We start from the raw sequence: 15,398 nt of genomic DNA on the forward strand, positions 1-15,398 counted from the left end.
TATTCATTTCCACAGCATCCATAAGTTTATTATATGGCTTACAGTTAGGCTGTGACTTGGACCACAGAGCTATTTCTGATTCACTGACAGCCCTGCTGTCTTATGAAGTGACTCCCTTGGTGGATGAGCTATCCTCTTACAGCTGCTGCTCCTGCTGCCCCTTGCACACTCAGTGTGCTGTAGTATTCTGTACGGCAGGATCTCTGAAGCCATTGTAGCAAGGCTTCGCTGCTGTGTCATTGTTTCCTAAGATGGCATCTTCCGACAGACATTCTGGGGCAACACCTCGGGCTTTACCAGGAATTGCCTTGAGTAGCTGGTTGCTGCTGCTGCGTCACTGAGGGAAGATACGTTTGCCGTCTATGAGAACACTGTGGATTTCATCTCTAAAACTTTCTCTCTCGCTGTAGGGAATACCCACCCTGGTGTACAGACGGGACTGGAACTATGAGCATCTCTTCATGGACATCAAGAACAAAATGACACAGGTTCTCTTGATAGCCCTTGTCTCTTGCTGGGAGGCTCTGTCTACCAAAGATAGCCCCAGTTGCACCGCATGTCTACTGTGAACACTAGTGTCTCAGTGTCTTCATAAGAACCCAACCCTGAGACCCCTGTGAGCCCAGTGCTTTCCACAAAAGAAAGGAGGACAGCAGATCACCAATTTTTTTAGCTGAGTCTAAACACACTGACATCCTGTGGGGCTGGTTTCTTGGTGCTGTATCAGTTATGTGAGCTGAAGAACTTAGCATGTCCTTGAACACAGCCAAGGAACGTAAGGTGTCTTTGCTCTTTCCCAGCAATTCTGAGGGGAAGATGACTGGCTGTGACTCCTCACAGTGTTGTTTTGAGGTTGTTTTGAGGTTCTATGAGTTTGTGTCTGTGGAATCTGGAGTGCTGCCGGCACTTAGTGAGTACCAAGCATCAGGCTAATGCCTTCTGGAGAGCCTGTCCCATTTCTAGCTTCAGCATGACAAAGCTAACCTCTTCTCAGTTGGTGAGAAACAAGCCCAACCATAACCCCAACCTTCCATTTTGTTCCCCAGAACCCACTCCCTAACTCAGCCATCAATGCCATCAGTGGACAGCTACAGTCCTATAGTGATGCCTGTGAAGCTCTGTCTATTGTAGAAGTCACTCTGGGTTTCCTGAGCACAGCTGGTGGGGATCCTAGCATGGAGTTGAATGTGTACATCCAAGAAGTTCTACAGATGTGTGATCAGACATCTCAGGTCTTAAAGGTAAGCACTAGTGCCAAGCTTGGTGGTACACCAGTACTCCCAGCACTCAGGAGGAAGAGGTAGAGAGATTGCAACTCCCAGGCCAGCCTGGGCTACACAATAAGTTCCATGCCATACAAGGTTTCTGAGTAAGACCATGTCTCTAAAGAGGGAGGTGAGTCCTGTTGGAAAGTGTTGCATGGGAAATTAGCATGACCCTTGCCAAAAACTCCTGCTTGCTCCCTGACTAATTCCATCCTGTATATCAATGTGAGAACTTCCCAAAGCGAGAAGAATCAAGAGCATTCCTTACACAGTCAGTCCACCTTGAACACAGCGTACTTGGATCAGTAGACTGACACATGCTCCATGATGTCATCTAGGCAGGGCCCACCATCTGTGAGCACTGCAGATCTGTACAGTGGGTGATGTCATGAAGAGACAGGCATAGGTCAGGTAGATCAGTCTCATGACAAGGAGAATAGAATGAGTTCAAGACAGAAATGGGGGATGTGCCTGTGATGTAGCATTAGATTCCGTAATGCACATGGGTTGCCCTGTTCCTCTTTCAGGCCTTAAATAGATGTCAGCTGAGACACATCATTGCCCTCTGGCAGTTCCTATCTGCACATAAGTCAGAACGGCGGCTTCGACTGAAGAAAGTGAGTCTCACCTCTGCTTTCCACCATGGAGGCGGCAGCAGCGCTCTTCCGGGTCTTAACGTAACACTGGTCTCTCCTTCACCTCAGGAGCTATTTCAGGAAGTTGATGTGAAATACAAAGAGGACCTCAGTCCACGGCACGCAAGACTCCTCAGCACATTCCTGAATGAGGCAGGCCTAGACAGCTTCCTCCTGGAGCTCCATGAGATGATTGTGCTCAAACTCAGGGGTGCCCAGGCTGAGAGCAGCTTCAACCCCAGTTGGAGGTATGGCCTTGTACAGCTGCTGGGGCCTCCCCTAGGCTTGAAGATAGCCCTGCCCTAGCCAAGGCTCTTTCTATTCTCTTTCCACGCCCTTGGTTCTTTGTCAACTTTGTTTGCTTTCGTTTTCAGTTTTTCAAGACAAAATTCTCCATGTAGCTCTGGCTGTCTGGAACTTACTCTCTTTAACAGGCTGGCCTCAGGGTTGGGGATTTAGCTCAGTGGTAGAGGGCTTGCCTAGCAAGTGCAAGGCCCTGGGTTCAGTCCTCAGCTCCAAAAAAAAAATTAAAATTAAAAATTAAAAAAACAGGCTGGGGCTTGGGGATTTAGCTCAGTGGTAGAGCGCTTGCCTAGCAAGCACAAGGTCCTGGGTTCGGTCCCCAGCTCAGAAAAAAAAGGAAAAAAAAAAAAAAAAAAAAACAGACTGGCCTCAAACTCAGATCTGCCTCTGCCTCTGCCAACAGGCTTCTTTAATTTGCATTTTCTATTTGATTTTAATTCCTTGTGATGTAAAGGGTGGGGACCTGTGTTTAGATCCCAGGCACCCACACCAGAACCTGAGTGTGGCTCCATGTGCCTGTAAGCTCTCCACTTGGTATATGGTGGGGACAGCAAGCCAAGTCTGGGGACTCACAGGCCAACTGACAGTCAAAAGCAAGTTTCAGGGTTCAGTAAGAACCTGCCTCACAGAAATAAGATGGAAGGAGTCAGACATAAAATGTCACCCTTGGGCCTCTGCACACACACGGACACACATGCACATGTGTAACATACCACACACACAAAAAGGCAAGAAGTCAGGGCAGAAGACTGGGGGTGTAGCTCACTGGTAGAGTGTATGCCCCCCAAACAAAGAGTCCTGGGTTCATTCCTCAGTACTGCATACATGGGGCATGGCGACACACACCTATAATCCCAGCACTCAGGAGATTAGGACGCAGGTCATCATCAGCTACACAGCAAGCTTGAGGCCAATCTCTGAGCCACATGAAAACAACAAAACTCATATTCTCATAACAAGTGGAATTATTATGTAAACAAATGCTCACTTTAACGTTGATAGCAAAAGTCACACCAGTGTGTAAAGGCACACAGGTAGTCCTCTCCTCCAAGTGTGTCGGTCTGGTGGCCCAACACCCGCATGTCCTCGCCATCTGTACATCTCTACTCTGGAGACACACAATGGCCAGGCACATTTTACACTCATAAGCTGTTTGTGTATGGCACATTGGATTGCCACCTGACAGTTTTTGTTTATTTGGGGGAGGGTGGCTTATCTTCTTTTTGTTTTCTATTATATATATTTGTGTATGTGTCAGCAGTTTCATGTCTGACTCCTTGGACCTGGACCTGTAGAGATGGTGTGAGTCAGTCACCAGGAGGGTGCTGAGGGTCATTCTCAGGCTCTAGGAGAGCAGCCAGTGCTTGTAACTCCCCAGTCCTCTCTCCAGCCCTGGCTATTCATCTCTTAACGGTTTGAAAGCTCTTTGTATAGAAAGAAGCTAACCTTTTCTCAGTACTACAAGTATTCTCAAGCTTTCTGTTTTATGAAATAAAATCTGATAATTTTTCTTATAAAGCATCTACAGGGAAAACACAAGCAAGAGTCTGCTGTACCATGTCCAGTTTATAAAACAGCCCTCTGAAGCCAGGCGATGGTGGCACACCTTTAATCCCAGCACTAGGGAAGCAGAGGCAAGCAGATCTCTGTGAGTTCAAGACCAGTCTAGTCTACAAGAGTGAGTCCAGGACACCCAGGGCTACACAGAGAAACTCTGTCTTGAAAAAACAAACAAAAAACATCAGCCCTTGTGCCTGGGCTCCCAGACCAGCACAGGAGCTCAGCCCTTGGCTGACCTAAGAGTCTCAGCATGTCAAATCTTGGCAAGCATCTTGGTCCTCTTGAACCAGAAAGCATTGCCACTGGCTGGACTGTGATGTTACAAAAACTCTCTCTTGTTCTTTGATTTCACAGCCTCAAGGATACTCTAGTAAGTTACATGGAGACTAAAGACAGTGACGTCCTTACAGAAGTGGAGTTCCAGTTCCCAGATGAAATACTCATGTCCAGCTGCGTCTCAGTGTGGAAAACAGCTGCCACAAGAAAGTGGGACAGGCAGTCAAGGTAGAGCAGTTCGGCCTTCAAACCCAGCTGGAAAGAACGGTCTTCCCCACCTGCCTCCACAGCTCCCAGTATGGACTGTGGCCTTTGTGTGAAGGAAAGTGTGGGTACAGACTGGATTCAAGGCCACACGAACTGTACAATGCGACAGCTCTTTGAAAGACAAGCTGTTTCTGGAACATGTGCCTATTCCAGAACTTAAGTGTGACTGTTAATCAGCTGCCTCCTGAACATTCCAGAAGAAAGGAGAACTGCAGTAAGGCCACACCCAATACTGATCCTCCTGAAGATTGCCAACCTCTTACCTCATATACCATGGCTACCACTTTACTGCACAGAGAGAAAAAACTCAGGATAGTCAATTTTTTATTCTATTACTTATGTATAAAAGAATCTGTTTATTCTTTCTTCCAATTCCTTAATTTCTAAGTAGTGTACACATATCTCTTGGTTTGCAAGATATATGGAAATTGCCACACTAACCCAAGGAAATCCAAGGTGCTGATAAAAACTATGAGGCCTCATGAACAAGATCTAATGTAAACCCACCATGAGTCACTGCCAAATACTCACTGAGAACACTGGACAGAGAGTGAAGGAGGAGGAGTGCATTGGCGAGTTGGAACTAGAGGTGGGTGATAGAGTACTTGCCTACCATATGTAAAGCCCTGGGTTCTCTCCCCAGCACTGCAAGTGGGAGACAAACAAACAATAAAACAGTCGACTGAAGCCAAATCTCACGTCTTGAGATTCCTAATGAGGATGTGTTAGTGTAAGCTCTAATCAGAGGTATTTGGGAACTGCGTACGTAGCTCAGGCTGAGCCCCTGTCTAGCATCTGTGGTTCCTAGCACTGTTGAAAAGGAAAGGTACTGGGGAGTACTGTGGAGAGTTGCTGATCGTATAGCTGTCTAATAAGCAGGCAATGTGATCTTACCTTCCCTGAGCACACAATTATCTGGCCCTTTGAGTCTCGGCCAAGGCTGAGACCAAACCAGTTAAAGAGAAAGCAGAAAAAGACCCTCCCCACAACCCCACACTCCTTCTGCCCATCTCACTGTAATCACCTTTGGTTCCCTCCATCCCCCTGGACTAACCCTATTCCTGGCAACTCTCCACCATCCGCAGTGGTGTAAGAACACAGTGTTTACAGGTTGGAAGTTGTTTCCTTCACAGACTCAATAAACTTGAACTCTAGGCCCACGTACTTTGAGCATCCATGGACTCAGCCCTATCAGCAGGAGGTGCATCTGGAACCATGCTGACATTGTCTTCAAGCTTGGTGTGGGGACCAGACCCTGGCAGTAGCTCATTTCAGCTCTGCACTTAGAGCAGTGGTGATCTTTTCTTCTAAACTATGAGAGTACCTGTCCTCAGATGTCTGCATCCCAGGTTTTTTGGGTACAGGGCTTAAAGAACTTGCCAACTTGGCCTTGGAATCCCTGTGTTTTGATGAAACAGGACAGCTTAGCCCCAAACTTCTTGCTGTAAGGCCCTTTTGGCTTTGAACTAAGCATTTTTTCTGTCATGAAGAATTTTATTAAGATGTTTTATTTTGTATGCTATGCTTTTAAAGTCATCACTGTCTGTGTAGTAGAACCCACCGTGTCTGTACAAATGCATGGATCTAACACTGGCAAAGCACACTGCATTGTGTTTGCCACACCCACTTTAATAAACTTGAACATCACAGCTAAGAGTCCTATTTGGGCTGGGGAAATGGCTCAGTGACTAAGGGCATTTGCTGCCAAGCCTGACAATTTGAGTTCAATCCTTGGGACCCATGTGACAGAAGGAAAGAACTGGTTTCTCCAAGTATTTGCAAGTACATGCACACAGTTTCTTTCATTTAAAAAAATGGATTTAAATTTTTAAAATCCTTTTGAAGGCAGAGTTTACATTTATGACACACAGCTTTTTGAAATGGTTTTGGTTTTCTGTGGGAATGTTCCTGCCGTAGTATCCAGTAGGGTTCAGAACAAAACCTACACTCTAGATCAGCACATGGGGTGATACTTTCCTTTCCTCTGAACAAAGAGACAGCAGGACTCTCATTTATGATAGAGACAACACTGCTCAGTCTTCTGCCACAAGGAGCCGCGCTGATGATACCCGCCAGCAAGTGAAGATGTGCTGACTCAGTGAACCGGGCAGTGGATAAGGAAGACCCCTTAGGAATAGGAATTAAACGCAGGGAAGCGAAGCACTAATTCAAAGTCCATGCCTTTCCTAAACCATCGTAAGATTTGCTACTTGTTAACTGAAACAGCCATGAACTACTTCAGCTAACAGAAAGTTCCAATGGTAAACAGTCACCATGAAGAAATCAGTGGCTCAGAGGGCTCAGCCAGGACACACAGTGACCCACATCTGGGTGCCCCAAGTGCACCAGGTGTGAGGGGAAACATCTCTCATGTGGTACTGTTCTGTGACTTCCTGGCTCCTCTGTCATATGGTGCTGTTGTGTGGCTTCCTGGAGAGATGTGAGCAGACATCTATTCACCCCTAACAACATGTTGACAAACAGACCACAGAAATGGCTCCAACAAGTCGAGCTTAGGTACAGGGTACAGGTGACTCAAAGGCTGACATGGCCAACCACTTCAATGGGTAACGACATCCACTGGGTAACAAGTTATCTAAGCTGCACCCTGGGGCTCCCTGACCCAGTTCACATCTCCTCAAGTCTCTTCTCCCCCAGCAATTGCTTGTTGCTTATAGAACCTTGGAGACAGTCAACAAGTCCTGGGAATTCTGGGTTTCATGCCTAGTAATTTTCTCCTAAGCCTCATTCTGCTTCTCAGGAGCCAGGGTTTCAGTTAGGAGCAAATATCTCCATGGCAGATGGATGTGTTGAATGTCAAGCTGCAGAACCAACTACCTGGAGAGGTGATTGCTGGCCCAAGAAGAAAGCTAAAGGCTCTGAGCTCAACACCAAGCAAGCAGCATCTATATTGCACTCTGCACATTCCTGCTCCCTTAGTTTGCTACATAAACCTAGGTGTGGGATGATGTCACAGGTGAGGCAGGTACAAGACCGATGAGGCCTGTCATTGGACAAGAAGGAAGGATGGGCGGGAGAAATGTCTGAGGGAAGGAGAGGAGACTGGAATGGAAAGGGGAAGAGACAGAAGGGGCAGAGAGAAGAGCTGTGGCAGGACAATATGGAGGCTGACGTTAAGATTCCACTCTGTGTATTTACAGGTTGTTATGAATGTTCTTAAGGGATGGATGTGTATAGGGCTTTGTATGTTTAGGTGGGCAATTATGTCTTATCAATTGGATCAGAGGTTATTGTGTTGTGTGTTCTTTCATGTAGTGATTTAAGTGTAATGGAGTGTGGGGCGGCTAGAGACACTGGGTCGCCATGGAGTTGGGATGTGTTTCTGGCGTGGAAACCTGCCTTGGGAACTAGATAGGTAGAGAGATTGCTGACGGCTCAGAGAGAGGCCTTCGGCAGTGTGATATGGGATGGAGCAGAGTGGGTGAGACGCTTTGCTGACTGAGACTTAAGATGTCTAGCAGATATCTTGGCACTGGGGTGCTGGACCTAGAAAAAAAGACTTTTTATTTTTTATTATACTTTTACAACACCACCCAGGCACAAGCATTCAGAATCTGCATGCGACTGGACAGCGAGCATGAGGAAAGCATCTTTCTCCTGAGAGCAATGCTGGCGACTCTCACCTCTCACTCTGGCACGGCACGCCCAGAATGTCTCAGAACCATCCGGGGCAAAGATGAGGAAGAGCACGGGGTGTTTCCTCTCTTGTCTGCAGGCTTGATGACTAAAGCTGGCCATGTGGCCTCTTTAAACTGCAGGTTTTTCCTCTGCAAAATGCCTTGCCGATCTGTGGTGAAATAACACAGGGCAGATAAGTAACCGCACAGTGGCTGGTACACAGTGAGCACTGGAAAACCTCAATGGAAAACCTGCTGGCTTTCGAGTCCTGTCAGCTGTGTTCCAGGAAACCTTTCCCGAACCACATGCTCTAGTTTGGTCTAATCTAGACTTTTATATTTTCCTCTTGAAATACAGATGCATGACGTAGCTATACACTTCTCTCAATTCTCCTAGGACTGTAAGCCAATTGCTACTTCAACCTTAGCTGATGCTGCTGACACTCCTCCGCACTTACACACTCACTGAACTCACACACCACGTTCATTCACCACACTCACCGCACTCCCACCTTGGGACATTTATACCTTTGCTTCCTCTGCCTGCCTCACTCATATTCTTTCTTCTTTGTCCTTTGCATGGATGATGATGGATTCTAGTCATTTCCATCCCCATTACCTCATCCATCCCCTTCCTCACCTACTGAAACCACTCATCCACCAAGGGTTCTCCTACTTCCCTGTGTCGTGTGTGTGTGTGTGTGTGTGTGTGTGTGTGTGTGTGTGTGTGTGTGTCCCACTGAGTTTAATAAAGCTGCTTGCATGAGCATGGCACCACTGAAGAAAATGACAATCCACCCCACAGTAACCAGTAAGGGCCAAAGTCCTTCAGGGAGCTGTGGGACAACTCTTATGTCTCCTAAGTCTCACACAGGCCATCCCCACCTCCGTTCAAAGTCCTCTTCCCATATTTATTTATGGTTTTCCCACACAGCAGCACAACACAGTTGTACATACTCTCATATCTTCTTGTTCCGGGCTCAGTGTCATCATTCACCAGAACTCAGAAGGAAGAGAGCCCCGAGGAACTACTGGTCCAAGAAATAAACCATGAACCACCTATTTCTAACACCAAAGAAGGTACGTTAGATACACGTAAGTTTACCAGATCAGAAAAAAGCAAGCGGTTGTAAACCCCAGTCCTTCCAGATGGTACCTGCTTGCCTAGGCTCTTTTGATTTAAGGGAGAACCAAACAAAGGCCTACAATCTTGAGCTGGGGAGCTGGTTCAACAACTGTCAAGTGTGTGCTGCTGTTTCAGAGGGCCCAAGTTCAGTTCCTAGTACTCAGGTCAGGAGGCTCACAGGCCCCTGTAACTCCAGTTCCAGGGGAATCTAACTGTTCTGGTCTCCATTGTGTATGTCTGCACTGGTTACACAGATATACAAGAATAAAAACAAATCTCCGGGGTTGGGGGTTTAGCTCAGTGGTAGAGCACTTGCCTAGCAAGCACAAGGCCCTGGGTTTGGTCCCCAGCTCCGGAAAAAAAAGAAAAAAAAAAAAGAATACAAAAACTACAGTTCTGCACCAAATCATTGGGCATTAGCCAACTTTGGGTTTTGTTTAGGGTCGACACCCTATGGTGGCTAATCTTGTTTGAGGACTTGACTTAATGAACTAAAACCCAAGGGTCCAGATACCTGCCCTATATCTAAGGGACACCTTCTGGTGACAACCTGTACAAAAAGATACGGAAGAAAGAAGCTTTTGGTTTTGCCTGCTTGCCCTCACCTTGGATGGCAAACTCTAAATCGCCTTCCATATATTTTTCTATTGGTTCTCTTCCTTTAGAGATCCTGACTTACACACACACACACACACACACACACACACACACACACACACACACCCTGGTCTGCAGGATCCTTTATATTTTTTCGAAATGGGGTTTCTCCGTGTAGCCCTGGTTTTCTTAGAACTCAGTTACTGTAATCCAGGCTGGCCTCGTATTCAGGGATCCACTTGCCTCAAACGAATTAATGGAATGCGCCACCACACCCAGGATCCTCACCTTCACTGGTTTTTGAGTTGTCATTTCAGACTGAGGATTTCTCACAATAGGTGCAACTGAAGAATCTATGCTACAAAGGTATCTCAAGTTTAGAGAGAGGTTTTCTGCGCGGCAAGCGAGCCCACACGCAATTTAGTCGATGTGTGGACTCGAACCTGTCTTCGGAGCTACAGAATCTGCAGTTGTGGAACCGTGTGGCCCCAAGGCTCAGGGTGTGCAAGGGATGCAACTGCTGGCCAATCTTTACAGAGCGGGGCTCGCTTTTCCAAAACCCGAGTGAACCCACCTACAGGACAGGGGATGCCAGCATTTGAGAGAGTACTGCGGGAAGCAGCCAGTGGTTGACGCCCAGCACTGTTGTGACAGCGGCCCCTGGTGGCAGCGACATCAGCTGAAATGGAGGGACGCAGCGTCCAAGGCTAGCGTCTTGGAGTGGGCGCTCCGGAAGTGACGTCCTCAAAGCGTCGAGGCCCTAACCATGGCTCACACGGCCACAGAATGGCCACCAGAGGAAACCCTGTCGCTCTGGAAAGGGTAATGGGGTCGGGGTCGTGCAGTAGCCAAGGGGGTAGCCTTTTCCAGTAACCTTCCTACCTCACAGCCCCTATGGCGGCGGGGAAACTTAACCTCGGTGCTGCAGCGTAGGCCTGATCCAGGCCGCCAGCTGCCGGAAGTTGCAGCCTGCCTTTGTGGGCGTGGTCCTCGTTTCCGGTACCGGGGATCACATCCCTGGCGCTTTTTTTCTAATTGTGGCTTGATGGGCAAAAAGGAGAGAGGGTTAGTTGGGAGGAAGGACGCTCCGAGGGTCGCGCCGTCCCCATGGGACCTGAACCCGTTTGATATTCATGTCCTGTTAGAGAACAAGCCCGGCTGAAAGCGCGCGTGGTGGATCGGGACACGGAGGCATGGCAACGGGACCCCAGCTTCTCGGGCTTGCAGAAGGTTGGGGGCGTGGATGTGTCCTTCGTGAAAGGGGACAGTGTCCGGGCCTGCGCTTCCCTGGTAGTGCTGAGCTATCCAGAGCTCAAGGTAACCCGGGTGGGATGTTGAGCCCTGTGCAGTTTGATCGTAGGCAGAGTCGGGGTACAATTTTGTAAAATTTACTTTTTTTTTTAAATACTTCCCTCTGTGTATGTACATACGTGTGTGTGTGTGTGTGTGTGTGTGTGTGTGTGTGTGTGTGTGTGTGTATGTATATATGTAAGTTTTTCTTTTTGATGCTAGGAAGCCAACTTAGGCCCTGGAACATGATACACTTCCACCTCATTTGTAGAATTTAACAGGTTGGAATGTCTTTGAAGGAAAAAAAAATTTTTTTTTGGTTCTTTTTTTCGGAGCTGGGGACCGAACCCAGGGCCTTGTGAAGGAAATTTTTTAAAAGCAAAACGCTGAGGGAGTGCGGGCATGCATGTGGTCTACAGAAACCCCCACAAGTCTACATATATCTACACAAGTGGGTAATTAAAAGTATTTTTTTAAATATCAACAGACAATTCCAGGTCCGGTTGGTGTGTTTCTGATCGGATGGGAGGGTAACCTGGGACTGGAAAGCCCTGGGAGCTCAAAGTACTGAGGGAAGAAAGTACCCCAGTGAAAGGGTGTCAAGTGACATGGGGGGCCCAGGAACCCCACAGCTCTGAGAGGAAGCCTCAGAGGCATTGCAGCTTCCAGGGGGAGAGTATCCCCAGCTGAGCTGAGGAACTCAGGAGCCTCAGCCCTGCTCCTTCTCTTCATTTCTTTTCTTCTTGTTTTTTTCTGTCTGGAGAATTACATCAGGCAGGAAATCTTATGAAAGAGATTTACTGGAGGGAAGATTTACTGGAGGGAGAAAGAGGGACCAATCCATGGATGGCTGCCCTCAGCTCTTGAAAGTGGACAGCGGGAAACTGAACAAAGGGTCAGTGCTTTTATAGAACTTCTGAGTGGGCAGAGCTTCTCAGGGCAGAGATTTCCAGAGTGAGAACTTGTGGGATTTCACGTCCTGAGCTTGGGATGTGCTTTCCTGTTCAGAGATTGGTAGGTGTTCTCACCTCCTTTTCCCTGTATTAGGGCCCATAGGTTAGGGTGGCTGGGAAATCCTTCCTGGTGGAAGCCAGCTTTTGCTGAGGCGCCATCTCTGATGCTGCCTTGGGGGAGGCTGGAGAGGAGGTGCTGCCACTGTTGACAGCTCCTCATGACAGCAGTAGGCTGAAACAGGAAAGGTGCTGCCACCACGGACAGCTCCTAGGGCAGGTCCTACCAGGAGGGAGAGGAAGTGTGCCACCACGGACAGCTCCTGTGATGGTGTGGGCTGGGGAGGCGTCACCATGCTTCCATTTTGACTGGAGCCGCCATTTTGGACAGCTCCTGTGGGACATTTTACTGTCGCAGCTATAGCCTGGGGAAGGAAGGAAGGACCTTCCACTTCCTACATGGCTTTTGTGGTGCACTTCTCTGGGACTATGATTGTCATCTTGTGTTGCTCATGCCAATGGCATACAAAACACACCACAGGTTTCACAAGCAGAATGTTTCACCTTCCCAGACCTCCTGATTCCCATCTTGTCTCACACTAGCGCCATTTTTAAAGTTATTTTTAATTTTTTGAGGTAAAATAAAAAAATGTTTTTCAGCCAGGCGTGGTTGCACACACCTTTAATCCCGGCACTTGGAAATCAGAGACAGGTAAGATCTCTGAGAGCTCAAAGCCAGCCTGGTCTGCAAAGTTATTTCCAGGACAGAAAGCTACACAGGGAAACCCTGTCTTGAAAAACCAAAAAAAAATTTTTTTTCATAGTGTTTACTATTAAACTTTGTTCATATTCTCCTCCCGCACAGTACTCCTCAGTCTTCCTCCCAATTCCATGCCTACTCTTCAGGGTTTCCCCTCTGTCTCTTCCACATGTGCCACAGTCACCCCTTCTGTAGGCTGCTTATCTGATTCCTCACAGCCCCACCCCCACCCCCATCCCCCACCTCAAGTGCTGTTCTTTGCCTCCATGGATAAGAGGGCAGTTTTCGTACAAAGCAGGCATGATCTAATCACAGGCCTCTTAAAGCCTCCTGCTTGGCGTGGCGGTGCATAGCCCTGTAATCGCAGCACTTGAGAGCAACTGCAAGAGGAGCAAAGCTAATCCCACCCTGGGCTCCATGAGATCCTGTCTTAAAACAACAAAACACTTTGATCCCCTTCCCATGATCTCTGGTTAATGAAGTTGACACTTGTTAATGTGACTTAGAGGCCTCTGGGTCTCTGTTGCCTGCTTGGATTGACCTGATGGTTCACCTTCCACCACTGCTGTCAGCACTCCCTAAACACTACTCTTCAGAGCTTCAAGTCCTTCAAATGGTTCTGATGGCCCTTCTTTGTAGGCACACCTCTCCTAGAGTGGTCCTCACCTGTTTGGCTCCGGCATCCTGTAGAGCCCACTTTAGTCATTACTTAATCTAGTGAGCCGTCTCCACACCACCAGACCAGACGGATGTCTCTCAGCATCCTTTTCCAGTCTCTGTGGTCAGATGGAACAAAACGCCTCAGTCTGGGTCACCTGTACACGAGTGTTCCTCAGAGCTGTGTAACCTGGGAGGTTCAAGATCAGGTAATAGGATGAGATTGTGAGGCTCTGAGACTTTCAGATATGGACAAGCCCTTCTCTGGGTTCTATGGTTGTGGGGTATTCACCAGAGAAAGACTGCTCGGACATGGGTTTAAGCCAGTAGACAGTATTAGGCGCCTGGCCTCTATACTGGGTGTTGGGGTCCCAGTATAGCAATGAGCCTTTCTCAGCATGAGCTTTTAAGCACAAAAACAATGTTCTGGGTTGATATACTTCAGTTAGCAAGAAGAGTCAGAGTGGAGCTACAGAAGTTAAAAAGCAGGGTTAGTTCATTTTGAAACGTTCCTAAAACTATGTGGACATTGATGGATTAGGCCTTTGGGGGTTTTTTTGTTTTTTGTTTTTTTTTTTTTTTTTTTTGTTGTTTTTTTCCCCGGAGCTGGGGACCGAACCCAGGGCCTTACACTTGCTAGGCAAGCGCTCTACCACTGAGCTACATCCCCAACCCCAGGCCTTTGTTTTAATTGTGGCATCCGGTGCTGTTCACATGCCGAGTTTTACAGCCTAAAGGGTGTTTTCTTCATGGAGTCAGCTGTGCTAAGGTCTGTGGACCTGTTACACTTTCCTGTGTCCTCACATGTGACTTAGTCATCACAGAGATGCCACCCACTTCTTAATGCAATCACCTTGTATGTAAAGATGCCAGCATGTGAATTTAAAGACCATAGCAACCCTTTGCCCTCTCCTTTGTCGTACCAAATGAACTTAGCCCATCTCTCTCCCCAGAATGTAAATCCTCATGCCAGGAACCATGCCTTGCCCTTGTTGATGTAAGACACCGAGATCCTCTCTAAATAGATAACGTGCACACATGATCAGTCTGCCTGTGGCCTCTCTGCAGTCAGCAGCTCAGCGAGCTTTGGCTGCTCCCTACCCTTAACATTTCCCATCACCACTCCTCCAAAACTCTTCCTGCCTCTGTGGCTTCATGCCTTGCCCACACGGCCCCTTTCAGTTCCAGTTCAACACAAATGCAAAAGGCCTCCTGTGCTCAGAGGTAGGTATGTGGTAGGATGTGGGGCTCATGTTCTTACAGTTTTCTGGGCATTCACTATGATATGTGATAGGTAAGGGAAGAGACAGCGGCACTAGTGGCTCTTGTGGACACCCTGGATCTCCCGCTCCCCACGCTACCCTTTCTCCTGTTTCCTCTGACCTAGTGAGAAAGATTGCCCTAGTTAGTTTCTATTGTCAACCTGACCCGATCTAGCATCACCTTGAAAGAGGGAGGTCAATAGAAGAATGGCCCTCAGATTGGCCTGTGTCTGTGTCTGTAAGTGATTGTCCTGATTGATTATTGAGATGAGAGGGCCCAGCCCCCTCTGGGCATCAGTGTCCTTAGGCCGGTGGGCCTGGGCTGTATGAGAGAGCTAGCTCAGTGAGGCAATGAGCAGTGTTACTCCATGGTTTTGCCTCGGTTCCTGCCTGAGTTCCCACTGACTTAATGGTGGACTGTGACTTGAAGGTGTAAGTTACATGAACCCTTCTCCCCAAGTTGCTTCGGGTCTGAGTATTTTATCACAGCAACAGAAAGGTAACCAGAACGTGGTGGTATGAGTCCTAAGAGTCATATAGGAAGGCCTTGAGGTGGTGCGCGCACCTTTAATCCCAGCACTCGGGAAGCAGAGGCAGGCAGATCTCTGAGTTCGATGCCAGTCTTATGTACAGAGTGAGTTCCAGGATGGCCACTGCTACACAGAGAAACCCTGTCTTTAAAAAAAAAAAAAAAAAAAAGTTGTATAAGAAGCAACTGGCACAGATGCCATCTTCCAGCTTTTCCCCTGAGCAACCTCAAGCACCCCAGCATGTGGCTTTAAGCCCTGTTTAGTGTGCCTGCTGTCATAACA

General features: G+C 47.9%; 2 protein-coding genes and 1 long non-coding RNA gene across 12 annotated transcripts in view; 2 read left to right on the forward strand and 1 right to left on the reverse strand.

Annotated features, from left to right (window-relative positions):
* Rnf213 (ring finger protein 213) overlaps window positions 1-5,955 on the forward strand; it is a 99,506-nt gene extending 93,551 nt beyond the window's left edge. For all 4 annotated transcript variants that reach the window (XM_087572566.1, XM_087572567.1, XM_087572569.1 and 1 more), the window contains 5 exon segments: window positions 411-488; window positions 1,047-1,241; window positions 1,793-1,882; window positions 1,970-2,148; window positions 4,118-5,955. In XM_087572566.1, coding sequence (XP_087428692.1) covers window positions 411-488; window positions 1,047-1,241; window positions 1,793-1,882; window positions 1,970-2,148; window positions 4,118-4,271 — 696 coding nt within the window. In that variant the 3' untranslated portion in view covers window positions 4,272-5,955.
* On the reverse strand, window positions 1-10,638 carry LOC120095223 (uncharacterized). Of its 3 annotated transcripts, none has more exons than XR_015632329.1 (3): window positions 10,242-10,638; window positions 7,951-8,114; window positions 1-337 (listed from the first exon to the last, which is right to left on the reverse strand). It is a non-coding gene; the product is annotated as an uncharacterized LOC120095223 (long non-coding RNA). The 3 variants fall into 3 exon arrangements; XR_015632330.1 differs by lacking the exon at window positions 1-337 and adding an exon at window positions 9,956-10,025 and having other exon boundaries at window positions 7,806-8,114; window positions 10,242-10,389; XR_015632328.1 differs by lacking the exon at window positions 1-337 and having other exon boundaries at window positions 7,806-8,114.
* Window positions 10,402-15,398, forward strand: part of Endov (endonuclease V) — a 17,620-nt gene continuing 12,623 nt past the window's right edge. For 2 of the 5 annotated variants that reach the window (XM_087573789.1, XM_087573790.1), the window contains exon 1: window positions 10,414-10,489. In XM_087573789.1, coding sequence (XP_087429915.1) covers window positions 10,454-10,489 — 36 coding nt within the window. In that variant the 5' untranslated portion in view covers window positions 10,414-10,453. 5 annotated transcript variants of the gene reach the window in all.

The sequence above is a fragment of the Rattus norvegicus genome, chromosome 10, assembly GCF_021556685.1.
Source record: "Rattus norvegicus strain SHRSP/BbbUtx chromosome 10, alternate assembly SHRSP_T2T, whole genome shotgun sequence".
Classification (NCBI taxonomy): Eukaryota; Metazoa; Chordata; class Mammalia; order Rodentia; family Muridae; genus Rattus; species Rattus norvegicus.